This window comes from Leptopilina boulardi, unplaced genomic scaffold, assembly GCF_019393585.1.
Source record: "Leptopilina boulardi isolate dan_hultmark-lab unplaced genomic scaffold, ZJU_Lbou_2.1 LbouV2_305, whole genome shotgun sequence".
Lineage (NCBI taxonomy): Eukaryota > Metazoa > Arthropoda > Insecta > Hymenoptera > Figitidae > Leptopilina > Leptopilina boulardi.
Genome location: NW_026137869.1, coordinates 2,099,267 through 2,120,730, shown reverse-complemented (window position 1 = coordinate 2,120,730; position 21,464 = coordinate 2,099,267). Strand labels below are relative to the sequence as shown.

The following is a 21,464-nucleotide window of genomic DNA, read 5'->3' as shown; positions in this document are numbered from 1 at the left end:
AACGATCAAAAACTTTTTTTTTTCTTTTTCTTTTTTTTTTTTTTGAAGCAGGTGTGCGTGTACCGATGAGGCGTTACTCTCGAATTTCCACGAAGATGTCGTCGTTTCCGGAGTATCGACCGTGCGGCTTCCGAAGGAGCCCCACCTTTTGCTCCCTGGCCAAAGACGGTACTGATATCTTACCGACATATTTATGATTTATTTGCACCATATTAATTAATTTTAATATCCTAAAATTTAATTAGAAAAAAAAAGTTTAATTTAAAAAAATTAATAAAAATTTAATTTATCATTAAAAAAAATTATTTTTTTAATTTGAAAATATAATAATTATCTGAGCATGTAAATATTTGCGAAGAGAAATTTTTTAAAAACAAATACCAAGTTCTGAGATAAAAAAAATATTTTTTTTTAGAAAATGTTTTCTATTCGAATGACTATTATTATTTTTCATTTGAACTACTGTCTCGAAATGAAACGGTTTTTTTTAAAAAAAAAAAACTCCTGAGGGGATTTCTTTTTTTTCAAGACAGCAACTGTATTTATAAGGCAACGGACGTACTTCCAGTTGCGTGATCCAAAGTCACAACAGAACCGTTTAAGCTTTTGCGGTCATCAAACTCTGATTTTTGTTTGTTTCGTCTATCATCATCATCGTATTTGATGACGCAATCGAGGAACGAAAATGAGATACTTTTTTTTAAATTTAATATTAAAAAATCAATTTTTCGACAAAAATTCTATTTATTTTATAAATATGAGGAAAGTATTATTATTATTATTATTTTTTTTTTTTTTTTTTGTAAATTTTCTAACTAAAGAGGCATTTCGGCAAAAAATTTTCGTATGTATTTTCTTACGAGCCTATATTATAGCGATAAAAAGCCATTTAACACTTTGAGCTTTTACATAATAGAATTGTCTCTAAGCACACTTTTAAAAATAAACTTCAATTCTAACACAATCTTCTTACCTAATAAGATGATCTGAAAACGCCAAAAAGAAAATAAAAAGAATATTCTGGTTTCAAATAGAAGAAAGAAAAAAACTTGCGAGAAACTAAGAAAAAAAAAAAATTTTTTCCTAAAACCAATCAGATTTTATTAAATTTTCAAAAAAAAAAGGAAAAACAATAAAAAAAATACCAAAAAAAAAAAGATTTTAAAAAACACTAAAATCAATTTTGAATTTGTGTTGAAAAAAAAGAACCTAATTTCTATAAACAATTTTAGAATTCAGGAACCTATTTAACAAGAGGGATTATAGAGAAATGTGGTCACAATATATTCTGCAATTGGAATTTTTTTTTCATATTAATTTGTTTTTACAAATATAAAAAAATTCGATGACAATTACAAAAATTTGTTCATCAACCACATTTTTTCTTCGATCTATTTTTTTTTTACGACAGTCAAATTGTTTTAAATGAATACAACACCTTTGTAAAAAATTATATAAAAATATTAACACTTGTACGAAACATGTATATAAAAAAAAATAGTAGAAAAAAAATATTTTTTGCCTTTTTATTACTATTTTTTGTTTTTTTATTACTATTGTCTTTTTATTATTATTATTTTATTATTATTATTATTATTTTTATTATTACTATTTTTATTATTACTATTTTTATTATAATTATTTAATTTTAATTATTTTAATTATTATTATTATTATTATTTAATTTTAATTTTTATTATTATTATTATTATCGACAATAATTTGATGTCTTCAGTGGAAGGCCGGAAATCCCACTTATAGATATATTGGAACTTGAAAAAGTTGAATTTATAATAAAACCATCAAGATAAAATCTTGATTTGCAGTTGCTTCTCCACATTCTTCGCGAGATGAGAAACTGCAGTGTGCGTGAAATAAAAAGCTCAAGAAAACAAACAATCAGCAAGTGTCTCATTTTTTATATCTCTCTTTTTTTCTATATATATATATATATATATACACGGAGAAAAAAGATTTCTTTTATAAAGTAACTTTTACTACTTTCAGAGTAAAACTGGACCAACTCGAAGTTTCTGCGCATCTCTGGCAATTTTTACTCCAAAAATAGTAAAATTTACTCTAGAAATAGTAAAACTTACTACGGAAACAGTAAAATTTACTACAGAAATAATAAATTTTACTATTTTTGGAGTAAAAATTGCCAGAGATGCGCAGAAACTTCGAGTTGGTCCAGTTTTACTCTGAAAGTAGTAAAAATTACTTTTTCTTTTTCTCCGTGTAGAAAAAAGAGCATGCAGAGTATCTTCAAAAAAAAATTTTTTTTTTTTTTACCAAAAAAAGAAAATCAGTACAAGTGTTAAAAAATACAATTTCTATTTAGAAAAAAAAAAAGATCAACTATCCCTTATTTATAATATTTAAAAAATGCTCTCTAAATCTTCACGATGAAAGCTGCAAATTTTAGAAAAATTGTCAAATATCGAGGGCTAATAGACGAATAATAATAATAATAATGGAAAGTGCGAATATGAAAAAGGTGGGGTGGGGGTGTGAAAGAGAACCAAGAAAAAAAACACTGAAAATAAGAATTTTTTTTTCTAAAAAAAAAAATTATTTTTTGAAAATAATGAAACGGTCTAAAAAGAAAAGAATTCCGTTCTTTCGATTATTTGTATCATAAAAAACAACAATGTATATATATATATATATATGTATATATGTAATTGTTGCATTCATTTCCTAACATGCTACACGACCAGCAGACAGGTGGTAGACAGCAATAATGCTTACGGCATTAGCTTAAGGTTCATGTGAATTGAGGAGTTTAAAATGCTCGCGCTGTATAACCCCACTAAGTATATATGTATATATATATAGTGTGACGCATGGGCAGGAAGTCGATTCATCATGCAATATATATATATATACACTGAGAAAAATGTTTAGTTAGAGAAACCAAAATTTGGTTGGGCCAATAAAAATTTTTTTTTTTGGTATTTAAGCAACCAAAATATTTGAGTCAACCAAAAAATTTGGTTGAGTGTTTTTTGTTGGCATAATAAAAAAATATTTGGTTAGCCCAATCAAATTTTTTTTTGTTAGGTCAACAAAAATGTTTGGTTGAACAAACAGTTTTTTTTTTGTAAAATTTTATTCTACCTTATCTCTTTTCTTTTTATCTTTTTTTATTTATTTCATTATTTATTTATTATCAATTTAACATTGAATTTATATTTATCCAATTGAAATTTTTTGAGGACTTTGAAAAATCTCATCTCTGCCTGGGATCGAACCTCTATTTTAAAACTGAAAGTCGGGAGCTCTAACCACTGGACTATCCATACTTGTGAGAGATTTAAACTAACTGTTCTCTTAAGCTGTGAGCTGAGAGCGAATCAAATTATTTGGTTGTCGCAACCAAATTTTGGTTAGGACAACAAACGATCATTATTGGTTTTTTAGACCAAAACTATTTTGTTGTGTTAACCAAATTATTTTGTTGAAACCAAATTTTGGTTGGAATTTAAAAATGTTCAACCCAATTATTTTGTTGTAGAAACCAAATTTTGGTTGGAATTTAAAAATGTTCAACCAAATAATTTTGTTGGCCTAACCAAATGTTCTCTCTAAATCTGAATTAGTAAAAATTATTACTAATTTAAATTAGTGACTCACTTTCTACTTTAGAATTAGTTAAATTTTACTAATTGTTTGAAAAAATTACTAATAATTAGTAAAATTTTACCAATTGAGAAGCAAAAAGTGAGTCACTAATTTAAATTAGTAAACATTTTTACTAATTCAGATTTAGAGAGTTTGGTTGAGATAACCCCACGACTTTGTTTCAGCCAACCAAAATTTGACTAGAAGAACCAAAATTGCTTAATCAAACAATTTTGTTGCAAACACTAAATTTTTTTTCTCAGTGTAATGTGTACATATATATATAAAAATATGGGTATATTTATATATATATATATTTTTTTTTAAAAAACAACCAAAAAAAAAATTTATGTGTAAGGAAGAAATAGTGCACACGTTAACCAGGAAAGGTAGTAAAAATCGAACAAAAACTAAATTCAAAAAGGATTTATCTTTTATATGGCTTCTATGTATGTCATTAGTTATAGACCCATACCACTATGCAGAAAAAAGTGGAGACGAGAGGAGGCTCATCGATACACACGCCTGCTATAAAACTGGAAAAAGGAAATTTTATTTACTTCACTTATAATACTAGAACCGAATTACACAATTTTTTTTTTTTTTTTTATCTAATCTTGCAGGGGGACATTTTTTTTACTATATATCGAATTATTACTCGAAAAAGTTTGATTAGTAAAATTAATTTAATTTTCAAATAATTTTTTAATTCGAAATAAATTTCGTAATTTTTTTCTTTTTAATATAGAAACGCCCACATCTATTCATTGGTCCTCTCGTGACCTTGGGGATATGTACCAATGAGAATGAAGGTGCACCCAATGAGGGCGTTTCTATATTCATAAGTGCAAATTGTTTTTTCTTTTTTATAAAAATACAAACTTTTTCAAAAGTAACATGCTTATAATTAGATGAAGAATGAAATCGAAAAGCGCTAATTGAAAAAAAAAAACAACTAAAAATGCATTGGAGAAAAAAAAATATGCGCAATTTCTCAGACATACAAATATATATCTTATAACATCTTGTCAACGATTATACAAAAAAAAAAAAAAAAGTATACAATTGACGTCGATACGAAACTATATATATATATATCAATTTGAATAACTGAAAATGCAAGAGAAAGATATTACGGGAAATATGCAATTAAAGTTTAGTGATGAACATTTCGTACTTTAATCAGAGGCTGGACAAAGGAAGCGCGAGAGCCAACTTTTATGCTCGTGATTGTGACTTTGATGTTAAAACTTTATCCATATTGGAAGTGTATAACGGATTTATCTGCGAATCCTTATCGAACTATAATATTCCATGAATATTTTATATTGCACAATAAATGAATTTCAAAAAAAAAATTCTGATATTTTTTCTAGAAATCAATTTTTATTATATTCGATTTTTTCTAATGATTTTTGTAAAATAAAACTAAAATAATTTTTGATGCATCGTAATTTTATCGCGCGTCAATATTATTTAGAGCGTGTTATCTGACTTAGAAATACAAATAGAAAATGTGAATTCAAAATGTATATTTGAAATTTACTTTTCCTTCTGTTTTTCATATATATATATTCCATGTGTTTAATTGCTGACAATCGAAATAGAGTATTTTAAATACATTACTTATTTGATTTCGAATGTTTGAATAACAATACAAAAGAGGGAAATCAAAGCCCAGTGCGTATTCAGCAAAATGAGAATTATTAGCAAAGTTTAAACTATATTATAATAATAATCTTTCAATGTTAATTATAATTCCAAATTATTTATCGAATACGAATATTAATAATTGATAATTAAAAAAATTCTCTGAATTATTATTTTTGAATACAAAAAAAAATGTAAAAGTTCATATTTCATATGGACGGGAGAATTGTTTTTTTTTCAATTTTCAACGATAAATAGCTAAAGTTGGTTTCTACTCTCCATGTTGCGAGGGAGAACTGATATGGCTAATAATATAGCGAGAAATGTGTTTTTTTTGAAACAAACAATATTTATAAACTGCTCCAATTGACAAGGAAAAATCTTAAAAGAATACAAATGGAAAATAATAGAAAATTTTTTTTTTCAAAAATTGAAAATAAATCTCAAAGCCTAAAACAAAATATATAAAAAAGAAAAACGCAAAATCTTTTTTTTCCACGACCATCAGACAATGAAGAAGCGATAGCAAGTTTTAAAAATAACAGGAAACTAACAGCCGAACAGAGTGTCTTAATTAAAAAACCACACACGCACAAAGAAAACAGAAAAAAAAAAACACGTACCATTAAAACCAAAGAATTTCTATTTCCGTATGATGACGGTCTCAAAGTCGAATTTGTGTTTTTTTTTTTTTTTTGCTTTTTTTTTTAATAATTGGAATATGGTTTTTCACTGTGGAGGATTTTTTGAAAAAAAAAAAAAAATTCCACGCTTGGATTATGGAGAGGGAGGAGTTGCCTACGAAGCAAAATTCTGTATCTCCGAAATGAGGCCTTTGAAATTTACAAGCCGAAACCGGTTGTGATACTTAAAAAAATCAAACCTCAACCGTTTCCTTTCTTTCACTTTCAACCGAGGTAAACAAAATCGCAAAAAAATATACCCGACCCTTCCCCTTCCTACATAACTCGAATTTCTCTCTCTCTCTCTCTTTTTTTTCTCTCTCTCTCAACACTGCGAAAAACACACTCGGAAAGCACAAAATCGAAACAATGCTCTAACAAGAAATTTCACAATAAAGAATTTTTTTTTTTCGAATAATATAAATACGAAAATAAATGAAATGCGGACTAATGAATTTTAATCAAATATTAAATAAATGAATTAATGAATCTTAATTTATAACACGAATTTCTTTTTTTTTTTTTTAAATAAATATATCGATTTTAAATAAATTTCACCAATATATTAAATAACGAATAAATAAATTTTAGATATATAATAAAAATGAATAATAAAACGAATAATAAATGAGCCAAAAGTTTTGAACGTTCAAATAAAGGAAATATTTTTTTTTCAATCTATAAATTATTAAAAATTATGATGGCTATGTAAAATAAAACAATTATTAAATAAATAACTCCGTTTTACATATTTAAAACAATATTTTACAATAAAATTCGTAGAATAAAGAAGTTGCAAAACAAAAAATTTCGTTCATTTGAACGTTCAAAACTTTTGGCTCATACGAAGCTGAAGTACGCAACGTTTATGATAAATGATTTTTAAAGAAATAATTTTTTAATATGAAAAATTCTATAATTTTTCATCTAAAATATATTTATTGTTGTTTTTATTAATCAACAAATTATAAAAAAAATATTTTTTAGACAAAAAATTATAGAATTTTTCATTTTAAAAAATTATTTCTTTAAAAATCGTTTATCATAAACGTTGCGTACTTCAGCTTCGTTGGCTCATAATAATAAATGAAAACTGAATAATAATAATGTTTCTATTTTATTTAAAAAAAAATTTAAAAAAAGTTTTTTAATGTCAAAAATCTAGGTCATGTTTTTTTCTCTAAATTTTTTCAATCGTGAATCTTTAATAGCAAAAGATCATTACATAAACGCAAATAAAAAAAATTAATAAAATAGAAAATTTATTTTAAATGATAAACATGTCAGAATAAAAAAATAAATTTCCAATTGCTAATAATAATAATAATATGAAAATGTTCCATAACAATTTTTTAATGGCCAATAATAATTGCAGGTTAAATTAATGTACACGTCGCACTGCGGCATTAGAGGGGACACAAACACCAAATGAAATTCTCGAAAATGGTCTCTCCACCATCATCACCACGACACATACGATAAACATACTTCGAAAAGAAGGCGGTGACGCACCGATTATTTTAGATAATTATTATTATAAAAATTTTTTCATTTTTTTTATTTTCCCTTTCGCAGAAATTGACGGGAGACAACAATTTCATGTACATGAGTAAGAAATGAATAGGGGAATGTATATATGACGAATTACACACGAGATGATGATGATGATGATGATGATTATGATGAGAGGGCAAAAGAGAGATGTGCAGCACTCCAAGTTGACATGTAAACCGTAGTCGACAAAAAGAGGGAAAGAGAGAGAGAGAGAGATTGTCCCTCTCTTGATTTCCTTCCCGCCCTTTCCTCTCTCTCTCTCTCTCTCTCTTTTTCTCTCTCCGTCACTCTCTCTCTCTCTCTCTCATGTGGGTACCACACGTGTGATTTCACGCACATTGTCAAATAAAGGCGCGAGGATCATTCTTTTCAGAAAAATTAAGACACAAATCTCATGGATCATGCGGTTGAAAAAAAAAACACGAAATTTTTATCCTTAAAAAAAAATGTTGGACAAGAATTTTGGAAGGGAGGGGCAGAGAGAAAGAGAGAGAAACGAAAAAAAATATTTTCGGTACTCACGTTTTATAAAATTTTTTTTTTGCCAATAAAAGCACTGCTTTTTTTTTTATTTTTCTCGTTTGGATGACGCTCACTCACGCACGAGGTTTTTTTTTTATCACACACACACACAATCTTTCTCTCCTATATATATTATTCGGCGTGGTTGCAGTCTCCGTTTTAATGAAATAATACCGGCGTCGTTCCAGTGTTCCATAGAGGAGTAATTTTCATCAACAAAAATCCGCCAAACAAACAGGCAACACCGGCACAGCCACGGCGCGTCATTTATAATAAAAAAAAAAAGACGCTTATCTGAACAACAATAACAAAAAAACAGTGTGTGTGTGTATATGTGTGTGAGACTCACGGCGCAAAAAAAAGGCGCACACTCACTGTTAACTTGAATTACACTGTGTCTTTTTATTATTGAAATAATAATAATAATAATAAAAATACAAAAACACAAATTAAAAAATTCGCGGCGTTCGATTAAATTTTTTTCTAAAAAAATGCCGGATTAACAGCGTGGAGCGAAAGGTTCGCGGCCCTAAGTTGTTCTGTCGACGTTTAAGAACAGAAAAGAGAACAAACAAGAGCGCGCGCGCAAGCGTGAGAGTGAGAGAGAAGTAGTTATAAGAAGCGTTAACGGTGGGGAATGCTTCATAGTAGTAGTAGTAGTAGTGTAGTAGTAGAAGGAGACGGGGAGGGGAATCACAGGGGATGGTGAGAAGGAAGGGGCGGTTTTTCGCAGGAGCGTCATTTTAAAAGGTATTTTTGAACCCGTCAAAAAAAAAAAATCGATTTTTCAAGAACAATCATATTTCGAACCTGACGATTAAGATAACAAAATTTCACTTACACCTTTAATTAAACGATTTTGAAAAATATTTTTCAAAAAAAAGACAACAATTGGCAAAAATTGAATAAATTAATAATCCGTATTAAAATTCAAATCATTTTTCACTGACTCATCAAAAAAAAAATTACAACTAAAATATTAACAGCAAACACGTACTGAAAATTTTCTATCGTATTTTAATTCCGCTTTATATATCAATGAAAAACGAAGTGAAATTTTCAATAACTTATTCATTATTAAACGATTCAAATTATAATTGAATCACATCAGAGAAAATAGTTAATTTAAAATTAGATTGCATTTCAAACTCTTTCAGTCACCTTTAGCTTTTAAATATAACAAAAAAAAAGAAAAGAAACATATCAAATATCCGAAATATAATAATGAGTAAAACTTCCGTTTAATAATACTCATTAATATTTACAGCCGGTTTATATTCAGTAGCACTAAAGTTATACTATATTTACTGAATGACCCTGCAATAAAACAGTACCTAGGGAAAAATTTTATTTGCATTCACGTCAAATGAAATTTTATATTTGTTAATAAAAACAAAAAAAAAATACGATTTCGTTTAAATTGAAAAAAACTACGAAATAAACATTTAAATTGACCCGGTCGTTTGTTTTTTCTCTCCCTTTTTTTTATATATATTTCAAATCAAATTATTTCCATAGAAAAAAAAACTTATTCATAAAATCGAATTTTTTTAAATTATAAATAATCGAATTTTTTTTTAAATTTGTTTAATATAAACAGTTTCCCATCGAAAGATTAATATCTGTTTTTTTTTCTTTTTATTAATAATTTTACTTGAAATGTTGGTTAATGCGTTTATTATGCTTAGGGGAAAATGTTATGCCCTCATTTCGAAAAATTTAGATTGCAATCATAATCGTGTGGATTATAGACTTTGTCATTATTTCTCTTTAACAAAACAATATCGATCTGCTCAAAGTCGATATTATACATCGTTAAAAATACCACCTGAATAACTAACTATATATATATATATGTAGTCAATAAAAAAGTAGAATAAGAATATTTGAATTATTGTACTTTTTTTTTAAAGTTAATTATTTATTTAAATGCAAAAAATAGTAAATGAGATAATTTTTAAAACTACTTCTTTACTTCAAATTGAACACTATAGGAATTAAAGATTTTTTTAATGATTCTCTGAGAAAATAAAAAAAAGAACCATTAAAGATGGCAAATTATTTAGAAATGCAACATAACCTAAAAATGTCAGTTGAATAAAATTTGTTTAAAACATATTACGATCAAGTATTTTAATACAAGTCGAATATTCTAATTATAGAAGCAATCGATTTTTTCAATACTAAAATAATAAACAGAATTTGTAATAGCCAATAGCAAATCAAAATTGTCAATGCAACAATTATTCTGCTATCAGTTTTGGCAAAAAAAACACTATTCTATTTCTCAAGAAACAAATTCATTTGTATAAATAATTAATTAAGTGTATTAGTAAAATACCTTAATTATGCGATTGTAGAAAGAAAAAAAGTTAGGTTATGTTCCGCAGTCCGATCACGACAACTTATATCAATAAAAATCGATAATTCCTGTTTCTTTGTCGAGACTCCATGAAAATCAGGAACTTTCTTTACTCTTTTCTCACTCTTTATCATTATAATTCACTTTTTTTTAACTATTAAAACACATTAAAAATGAAACTAACTAAATTACGCGCAACTCACACAAAACCGGCAACAATACCAAATAGTTCCATCAGCAGCCGCCAGGGGCGCTACTAAAGGTTTCTTAGCACCGCGAAATTTTCAAACAGTAATCGATATTATCGACAAATTACATATTTTATACATTAAAAATTTAAATTCATTTCTAGTGTCAACAATAAATATCAATTTTGTTAACAATTTTTTTTTTTCAAAAATGCTGAAAAGAAAAAATATACAAATTTTGCGACCATGCAATTACCATTGAACAACATCGATTTTTATTGCACTTTTGTGGTTTTTTTTTATTTATTTATAATATTATATATACCCTTCTCTCGTGTGTCTGAATAAATATTCTTTTTAATTATCATTAAAGGCATTTTAAAGTCTCGTCGAATAATGAAATACCTTAATTGCTAACCTTTTTCTCGCATTTTTATAAGAGAGCGCCTTTTTGTCGGTATTAAAATATTTTATGAGAAAATTTATAGTTTTCTTTAGCGCATGAGTCTGGGAAGCATTTCTGGCATAAATTTACGTTATTAACGAAATTCCTTTTTAGCTAAAAGCTTTTCAATTCGCCCCTGTACTCGCCATGGTCTATGGGAGGTAAAACATCGGCAACACTCGGTTGTTTTCGACTGAATGCGCGGGATTACAATATGGCATCACCAACTAGCTTTTACGGTCTTCGTGTCTCGTCTACTTCTCTCTCACTCTCTCTCTCTCTCTCTCTCTTGTTTCTTTCGATCCTCTCCTTCAGAAACTTTCAAGAATTTGCAAAAATCAATCTAACCACAAAAAGAAAATCGAGCGGCACAAAACAAAGACAACTAATGATATTTTTTGTTGTTTTTTTTTTTTTACAATAAAAAACCAAAAATAAATTCTGTTTTTTTTAAATCGAAATTTTGGTTAAAAAAATTCTAATTCTAAAAATGAAATGAAATAAGAAAATTTAAAAAACAGCTTCCGAATATAAAAGTAGTGGAATTTTTAAATAAATTGGCGGGAATTATCGATATTGAATGTGTTTTGAGCGTATAACTTTTTTTTCACAGCAAATTTAAAATTAGGGTTAAAATTTACTGCGCAAAATCGTCAAGTTTTGTCTTCTAAGCTCAGAAATGATAGGAAGCGTTGTTAGGTACTCGAGTATCGATCCATAATGCATATATACTACATATATATATACACCTATAAAGAAAAGCAAAAGGGGCCCATGTTATTTTATCATTTAAAGTTTTCAAAAAAAAAAAACTAATTAGATTCAAAATTAATTATTCCGAAATTCAAATAATAAATTTAAAAATTCTTTTTTTTTTTTTTACTAAAAAATTAGCAATTCACAAATTTTATATAGTCATTCCACAAATGTGGGAGAAAAAAAATAATTAACAAATAAATCGACATGAAAAAAAAAAATTTTTTTTTTTTTGTAATTTTGCCGTCAACTATAAATATTATCCTCGTACCTTCGTGCGAAATTGGCAAAAAATTTTCAAAGACTTTTTTTTTTTTAATACTTTACGAACGCGGAGTAGACGAGGAGGAAAAACTGGCTAGCATAAATTACGTCTTATGTAAGAGATGTATTGAATAATTTTTGAGCGGAAAAATTCGAGGACGTAAATTTGTTACTGCTGCTGCTGCTGCTGCTGCTCCCTCACTGCTTCATTATTTTCTCTTTAAGTGACGCGACGAGGGTTAGGTCGCGTTCAATAAATTACGTCTCTTGGTCCTTCTAATGATCTAATATTTCAAGAGCTTATATGGCGAACAAAAGATTTCCTATCAATATAATGTTCACGAATATTAAAAAAATATATATATAGTAAAATTATTAATATTTTATACCAACGACAAGAAAAAAAAAAAATTTTCGATTCAAATATAATCGATTGACTATTTATCGAATATTTATTTTTTTCAAATAATTAATTAATTTTTTTTTAATGAAAATTTAATATACACTGAAAAAAAATTTATTTAATTTAAATAATCAGTTTACTTGAACTAAATAATTTTTATTTGAATTAAATCAACTGTATTTAATGAACAAGTAGTAATTATTTGAATCAAATAAATTTTTATTTTTTACTGTATAAGTGAAAAAAATTTATTTAATTTAAATAATCAGTTTACTTGAACTAAATAATTTTTATTTGAATTAAATCAACTGTATTTAATGAACAAGTAGTAATTATTTGAATCAAATAAATTTTTATTTTTTACTGTATAAGTGAAAAAAATTTATTTAATTTAAATAATCAGTTTACTTGAACTAAATAATTTTTATTTGAATTAAATCAACTGTATTTAATGAACAAGTTATCAATTATTTGAATCATGTAAATTTTTATTTAACTGAAAAAAAATTTATTTAATTTAAATAATCAGTTTACTTGAACTAAATTTTTCTTTGAATTAAATCAACTGTATTTAATGAACAAGTTATCAATTATTTGAATCAAATAAATTTTTGTTTCAAATGTATATAATCGGGAAGAATGTAAAACGATAATAATAAAAATCTAAACAACCTAACAATATTCGTAAATCATATATATGTATGTTACAGAATTTAATATTATTGTTATTACAATAGTAATAATTTAAAAAATAAGATTAACAAAAAATTACTGTTTACATAAAAATTATCATTACACTGCAAAAAAAAATTTATTTGATTCAAATATACTCAATTACTTGAGTATTAGCAAATAAATATTTATTTGAACCAAATAATTTTTATTTGAATTAAATAATTTTTATTTGAATTAAATAAATTGTATTTGAACCAATAATTTCTGTATTTGAAACAAATACCATTTAATTGACTCAAATAATAATTATTTGATACAAATAAATATATTTATTTGATAATAGTCAAGTAATCGAGTATTTGAATCAAATGAATTTTTTTTTTCAGTGTAATTTACATTTCAATCTAATTATGTAATCATTTTATTTATTATTATCTAATTTAAACAGGAAATCTCCTTTTTTTAAAAAAAAACTTTTTTAATTTAGAATATCATATACAATCAAAAAATAGTTTCTTTGCATAAAAAAACATTCCTTTAATAAAAAAATTCTTTTAGTTAAAAAATATACTTTTTTAAATCAAGGAAAAATTTTTTAACGTCAAAAATAATTTTTCTAATTCAAATAAATCTATAAAAACATTTTTTAATTTATTTTTTATTTATTTATTTTTAATTTGTTCGTTAAAATTTTTTTTTTTAATTCAATAACTAATTTATAAATAAAAAAAAATTATAAATAATAAATTCATTTTCATTAAAAAAAAATAAATAAATTTCTAAGATAAAAATAAATTTTTTTTTGTAATTTAAGAAAAATCATTGCAACTGAATGAATTAATTTAAGATATCTCGTCTTGAGAGATAAATAAAATATATATAATCAATTTAAGACACATAAAATGGTAATGATAGAATATAATATTAATAACACAGTTAATGAAATCGTGCTTTTATAATATTTCAATGAAAAATAAAATAATTCCTGAACGATTCTGTAACATATCTAGATGAATTACACTTTTTTTTTTTTTTTTTTTTACATGAAATCGGTCATTTGCCTCAAGTAAAAAAAAAGAAAAAAAAGCCGTTTCTTCCTGTATACGAATAACCGCTATTCGTATATAACATCTCGTCTTCACATCTCTTTCTCTCTTTCCCTATCTCTCTCACTCTATTCACTCTCCTGTATCTGCGGCCTTTCTCGGCAACACCCCGAACGCTCCTGACCTAGGTCAACCTGATACGCCTTGCGAGTGGATTAGAATATACAACCAATATCAATTCATCGATACATTCCTTGTACTCTCAATTAATTATAACAAGAAATTTTCAAGAAAAAAAAAAAAAAACACTCAGAACACAAAAAACAAAAACGCAAAAATAGTGATATTAATCCATGAAATTCACAATTCACCATTTTGCGCAGATATATATATATGGAGAACAAATAAAAAAAAGGGGGGAGGGGGGGGGTGGAAAATATTCAAGCACAAAATCAATGTCGGCTTGAAAACAAAAAAAAAGTATGCACTTTTAACACTGATGAACAATTTTTAAAGATGAGCGAAATATGATTTTTATCGCTTCTATCTATATAGGCAAAAAATGGGAGCGAACATATATCACTTAAATGCAAATGGTCTATATATATACACATATGAAATGGGTGTGAAAAATATTAGTTATATATCAATGATGTGAAAATGGGGTTGAAGAATAAAAACAAGCAAACGGACAAAAAAAAAGAAAAACGCCTACAAAAAGCATGTCCTAAATTTCTCAATTCGACTGGACCAGAAAAAATGATATCTCAGTCAATATTTTGGAAAAAAAACGAAACAAATTTTCTATATTATAAAAAAGGGAAGGGAATCTCTATTACTTGATTTTTGTCGTTCAGCGGGAAGACGTATAGGTAGACGTGCATTCTTGGTGTTATCGATGTTGAGACAATGGCTGCATGGTCGGGGGCTTAAGAAGAGCAACAACAACAAAAAAAAAAAAAAAATACCTGTTCACAATATTCAACATCATCAGGCTCAACTCGTCCGAGCAGCAATCGTCGATTCCTATAGGATGTATGAGGTGCACATGAATTTCGCGATCCAGTATCCGCCAATCGAGCAAGCCGTTGCGCACGTTGTGATTGGCTATTTGCGACTTCAAAAGAAATATGCCTCTTTCCTTTAAAGTGCGCGCGAACATCATGAAGTCCCCCATGGGCAACAGAGAAAATCTTCTCGCACAGTGCGCAATATGCCTTGTGATTATCACCTCGAACTGGAGTTAACCATCGCTTGAATTGTCGATTTAAAAGCCATCCACCTATGAATTTACACCGTCGACGGCGAACACGTCGCGTTGTTAATGATTTCGTCGACATTTATACCCGTGTGTTAAAAAACTTTAAAAAAAAAATATATATTTCACTATATATTTATCCGTTTTTTTATACTCGATACCCGTATATCGAAATTTATATCATACCAATTACTTTTTTTTAAATATAAAAAATTCCGTTGGAGACTGTCTCCACTGGCTACTACACTGCAATATAACCTCAAAATTAATATCCCTTAATTCAAGAGTTTATAGAAAAAAAAAAAAAATATTTACAATCAAATACAAAATACCGAAATTCCCCCAATCACTTTTTTTTCTTCCAATGTTGTACTCTTCAAATGTTGTAAACACAAAAATAAATATTTAGCACCGGTATTAAATTACAACTATTTCTATGATAATAGTATGTATTAACGAAAGAAATGTTTTTACATTCACTGTATAACAAGTTTTGTGATATTTCAACAGTACGTTGTAATAAAACAAAAAGGGGAATAAAAAAGTAAATTGTCGACTAACCTCAAAACATAACCGTTAATCAGGTTGGTCAATATATATATCTGACATCCGCAATTCCACAATGTTACACGACGGATTTTCGAATTTTCAAGTTGACACGTGCACTATTATACATTGATATATACGTTGTTGGTGTTAATTATTATTAATTGAGAGTAAATTTTACGTGACAAAAAAAGAGAACTTTGCTACACCCAGACCCGCTAAACTGGCTGGCTTTTTCCTTATTTTGGAACACCGTCAAAATGATGGCGGGAGGGACGAGGAAATTCGGGGCAAAATTCCAAGTTCCAACTGTTGCGCAAAACGTGATGCGCAAACGCAACTTTGGAGGCGTGGTTTGTGGGAAATACAGGGCCCCGGAAATAAACAATATATAATGCACTTAAATGCAACTTGCAGTTTTTTTTCTCCTTTTTCCTATTCTTATTTAATATTATTGATAAAATGAAAAAAATAACTTTCTATCACGTCAGGCACTTATTTTAAAAAAATCTAACGACGATCACGATTTTTTTTTGTCTTTGTTTTATGTTCATCACTTATATATTACTTTTATTTTTTCGTTCATTAATAAAAAAATGATTTGATACTTTTGTTGTACTTTTCTTTAAACTGTTCACATTCTTAGACTTTTTTTTTTTAATTTTTTGAGGGCTAATTTAAAGTTAATTTATCACGACTCGTGTATCATATCGGGCCCACGATTCTAACCTAAACTGAACTTTCCACGTTGAATGTCGCAAATCAACGAACTAAACGTATCTTGATGAAGTTAGTTGTTTTTGTAAATAAATAGATATAAATATTGAAAAAATCTTCATTATTGATGATTTTCATTTGTTGAATTGTTGGTCATCTGTGAAATAACCATGAACGTGTAAAAAAACATGAGATAAAATACATTTTATTTCTTATGACGTGGTATCAATTATTTATTGATTGTACGTAATAAGAAATATTAAAAAACAAATTTTTCAAAAGTCAAAAAAGAATAAAAGTATAATAATATCAGAAGAAAATAAAAATCCTTCATTATGGTAAGAAATGGAAATAATCAATTTTTTACATTTAACCTCTTTTAATAATTATTTGCAAAAATTTTTCTCTATAATAAGAGTTTGTCATTTTTCCTGTAAAAATTAGTTGACAAATACTTAATAAAATGTGATTATTGATTTATTAGAGATAATTATTAATAAATAAGAAGGAAAAAAGACAAAATTAAATGAAACATGTTTTCTAACCTCAAAAGATGATTTTAGGATGTCTCTGCATTTTCCGATGAGAATTTCGATGTTAAAGATTGGATTAATAAAACGTTTAAATCAACTGAAAATCCGGAAATTAAACAGGTAAATTAACCTTTATTGTAAGTACACTCGCAACTTTAATAAACTTTTGCAATTTTTTAATTTTTATCACTTCCGCACACAAGAACCATTAAACTTTGAATGAACTTTAAAGATGGTCACTGACACACTGCGCCTTTTTTGTATGAGAAATTTCCTTCCAGAAATGAAAAATATTAACTTTTCCAGCACAGAATTTTAAAAATTGCCATTTTGCTAAAATTCTATTTGTGTTATTAAAATTTTCAATAGTAATAAAAAAAAATTATTCTTTTTATTTGAAATGTAATATGATTTTTTTTACACAAAAAAATATATTTTTTTTTTTGTATTTTTATTGTTTTGATGAAATAAAAATAAAAATTTGTTAAAATTGTTTTTTTTAATTTCTTTAAGATTATTTGTTATTTTTAATAATAAAAAAAAATTATGTTTTACTGTAAAATAATTGAAAAATTAAAAAAAAAATATTTTGTAATATTTTTGTAACTAATTTTTTTTTTTTTAATTTATTATTAATATTTGGCAAATAATAAATTGTTATAAAAAAAAGGAAATAGAAATTTATTAAAATACTTTTAAAAACAAAATTCTTTTGTAAATTATTTTTGGTATTAATTAATTTTTAAAAATTAATTTCACAGGCTTTTGCTACGGTTATGGTAACAAAATTACAATTGTACGTGCAACAAATAAATGGAGCACTTGAGGAAACAAGTCAATCTGTATTATCTAGTTTGCCAAGAATTCTTCGAGATACTCAACTTTTGCAACAAGAAGCAATAGCTTTGCAAGATAAAATGGTTGTTGTAAAACAAGAAATTGCAAATGTAATTATTATCCTTTTAAATTGAAAATTTAATACCAATTTTTGTAATATTAATTTTTCTCAAATCAATAGGTAGAAAAAGACACAGCCTCTTCAATTGCAGTTTTGGAGAGAATCGACAGAATTAAAACTGATTTGCAAACTGCCAAACAAGGACTTCACGAAGCAGATAATTGGACAGTATTGGCTAATGACGTGGAGGAGGTAATTTAAATGAATTTTTTTTAAACTAATTAAATTAATTCATTTCAATGTTTAAAAAAAAAAATGAATCGTTTCAGGTTTTTGAATCTGGAGATATTGAAAATATTGCCAGTAAATTGTTTAGTATGCAAAAGTCATTATCAATGTTAGCAAATGTTATTGATTACGAGGATAAAAAATTACAATTAGAAGGATTAAAAAATAGACTCGAGGCAATGGCAAGTCCACGACTTGTTGATGCTTTCACTGCATCAAATGCAGGTAAAATTTGCTATTTTAATGAAATATTTTAAAATAATTTTCAATTGAAAGTATTTTTTTTTTTTTAAATAATATTGCACCTATTATTGATTTAGATCAGTCGAAAATTTACGTAAATATTTTCAACAAAATCGATCGTTTGCCACAATTGTTGAAATATTATCACAATTGCTTGAAGGTTTCACTGAGCCAAGAATGGAGACGAACGATAGAACTTGCACAGGACGAAAATATTACCTATTGGCTACATACATTTTATGATAAATTGTTATCCGTCTGGCAAGAGCAGGTATTATTCTTTCAATCTCATAAACTTATCTCAGAATAAGAAAAAACCGGAAAATATAGAAATTGAAATATTGAAAAAAAATGATATAACGTCAAATTATTAAATTTAAAATATTTAATTGTTAATTTAATAATCAAAGGATCACTAGACAAGAAATAGTTATATTTTCAAATTAAAAAAAGTTAATTATTTTTATCTATTTATAAAATATTTTCACTTTTCACTTTCAAAAATTGTTCTATAAGTTTTCATGTATTTTCAACTAGATAAACTTAAATAAATGTAAATAATTCTAAAAATTTTTTTCATAAATATTCTGAAATTCATTAACCTCATGTATAATATTTTCAAATGTTCTGTGATAATCTTAATTTATTTTAATTCTAATTTTTGCAGAATAATGAAAAAAAAAAACATTTTTCGTATTTCCAATTATTGTTTTGCGTGTGCAAAATTCAAAATTATTAAATTAACAATAGTATAATTTAAATTTAATTATCATTTAATTTACAAAAATTTAATATGTAAATTCTTTTTTTTTTAAACCAATTTAGCTCAAGTGGTGTACACAAGTTTTTAAAAATTTCTCAGTTGAAATTTTAATTGAAATTTACACGGATTTATTGCGAAATTTGGATCCAGGTATATTGGAATGTATCGAGGCCACATTAAAGCAACATACAAATGCAATGCAATTGACATTATTAATGGAATTAAAACAAATTACAAGACATTTCACTGTGAATTTACAGGGTGCAATTGAAATTTCACAAAATAAAATTCAAGAGCAAAAAATTTTACATTTAGCTCAAGCAATTTATATGCCCTATGTTCCCTATGTGACGAAATACAGTATCTATGAAAATGCCCAATTAGGACAACAATTAAATTCCTTAGATTGTATTCATGATGATTTAAGTGAAACAATTAATTATCTTTCGCTTAGCATTGCAAGAATCTTGGATTATGCAAATGAGGCCAACAAGAGATGTAAAATTTTCACAGAGGGCTGCGGTTATCCCGGTTTACTTAAATCACTCAACGTATGTTATTTTATTGTCAAATTTTAATTATTTAATTATAAATTATCACTTATTGAGAATTATAAGATTGTTTCAAATTTCTTTTTGTTATTTTTAAATATTGCTAGGTATTTTAATGAAATTAAATTTTTTTTTTTAATTGTCAGGTATATTTCAATAATTATGTGGAAAAATATAAAACTGGCATTCGAATGTTAGAGAAGAGAAAAGTTAAACACGAGGATTGGAATTTATTTCAAATGTGTTTGACACTGATGCAAACGATAGGTAATTTTATTTTATAATATTATCAAATTTTTATTATAAATATATAATAAAAAAATACGAATTTTTTAATGTAATATTTGTCATTATTCAGGTGAATTTTTGGGAAATATTGAAAATTTCGAAAAAACATTGACTACTGATATTATTGAAATTAACAATAAAATTCAAAGTTCAGTTGGTAATGTTTTTGGACAATATAAAATTTTATTACTAACGTCAGCTGGCCGAACGGAATTGCAGAATCTTGTATCAACTATTCAGAGAGGTTTTTATATATTTTATTATTATTATTTTCAATTATTTCTATTCTATTTTTAAAATAAAATATCATTCTTTTTCATTTGCAGAGGAAAAAACTGTTTTGGACCAAACAATAAAAACAATTCATAAATTGTGCTCTGATTTACATAGAACAACGTACGAAGTAATTTTTTCACCAATTTTCACTCAATTATTGCTTGTACAAAAAGCACCAGCATGGTCATTAACAGAAAACAATAGTAACAGTATCACATCAGATTTACCTGATTATAGTTTTGCACCTCAAGAATATATTACACAAATTGGACAATATTTAATGACATTGCCACAACATTTAGAACCATTTTTATTGCGTGACAATCCAAGTTTAATACACGCATTAAAAGCCGCTGACATTCAATATAATCAAGGATCAACTGAATCGGGATTTGCTGATATTTTATTGGGAATTGTTGCCAAAGAAACTTGCCAAATGTTTCAGGATCAAACCTTAGGCATTTGTGAATTAAATATTTCTGCCTGCAAGCAACTTGCAACTGACATTGGTAAATTTTTTTTAAAAAGATTTTTATTTTTAATTTTAATTAAATGAAATTGAATTAAAATTTCAATTTAAAAAAAAAAAAAAAAAATTGACAGATTACCTTGGAAATGTCCTGGAAGAATTGGGCCTATCACTATCCGAAAATTTGCAACAAATGTCACTATTATTGAGATTGCCACCTGAAGATTTTGCTGAACAATCTGGATGCAATGCTCGTGTAGTCGCTGCCGTTCGACAAATGCGGAATATTTCTGTAAATATTTAATAATTTAAAATTATTATTTTCTATTATGAATTATTATTTTTATTATTATTATTATTATTGTTATTATTATAAAAGAAATAATAATTCATTATTGAATTTCAATGCAATATAATTAGAATAAATAAATTAATATAAAGTCTTAAAAATAAAAAGATAAT

General features: G+C 26.3%; 2 protein-coding genes and 1 long non-coding RNA gene across 6 annotated transcripts in view; 1 reads left to right on the top strand and 2 right to left on the bottom strand.

Annotated features, from left to right (window-relative positions):
- LOC127283100 (uncharacterized) overlaps positions 1–17,380 on the bottom strand; it is a 114,031-nt gene extending 96,651 nt beyond the window's left edge. For 2 of the 3 annotated variants that reach the window (XM_051307779.1, XM_051307780.1), the window contains exon 1: positions 15,141–15,650. In XM_051307779.1, the coding sequence (XP_051163736.1) occupies positions 15,141–15,512 (372 nt within the window). In that variant the 5' untranslated portion in view covers positions 15,513–15,650. Of the gene's footprint in view, positions 1–15,140; positions 15,651–17,238 lie in introns of those variants that run through there. The other variant, XM_051307778.1, reaches the window with a different exon arrangement.
- On the bottom strand, positions 1,228–15,145 carry LOC127283108 (uncharacterized). Of its 2 annotated transcripts, none has more exons than XR_007843301.1 (3): positions 15,012–15,145; positions 4,100–4,160; positions 1,228–2,412 (listed from the first exon to the last, which is right to left on the bottom strand). It is a non-coding gene; the product is annotated as an uncharacterized LOC127283108 (long non-coding RNA). The 2 variants fall into 2 exon arrangements; XR_007843300.1 differs by lacking the exon at positions 15,012–15,145 and adding an exon at positions 8,034–8,591 and having other exon boundaries at positions 2,250–2,412.
- LOC127283102 (conserved oligomeric Golgi complex subunit 7) lies at positions 16,884–21,463 on the top strand. Its single transcript, XM_051307783.1, has 11 exons — positions 16,884–17,031; positions 17,257–17,346; positions 17,988–18,173; positions 18,245–18,376; positions 18,454–18,637; positions 18,733–18,926; positions 19,481–19,969; positions 20,116–20,236; positions 20,328–20,501; positions 20,584–21,042; positions 21,137–21,463. The coding sequence occupies exons 1-11, from the start codon at positions 17,029–17,031 to the stop codon at positions 21,304–21,306; spliced, it is 2,202 nt and encodes a 733-aa protein (XP_051163740.1). The 5' UTR covers positions 16,884–17,028; the 3' UTR covers positions 21,307–21,463.
- Position 21,464: the final 1 nt, after the last annotated feature.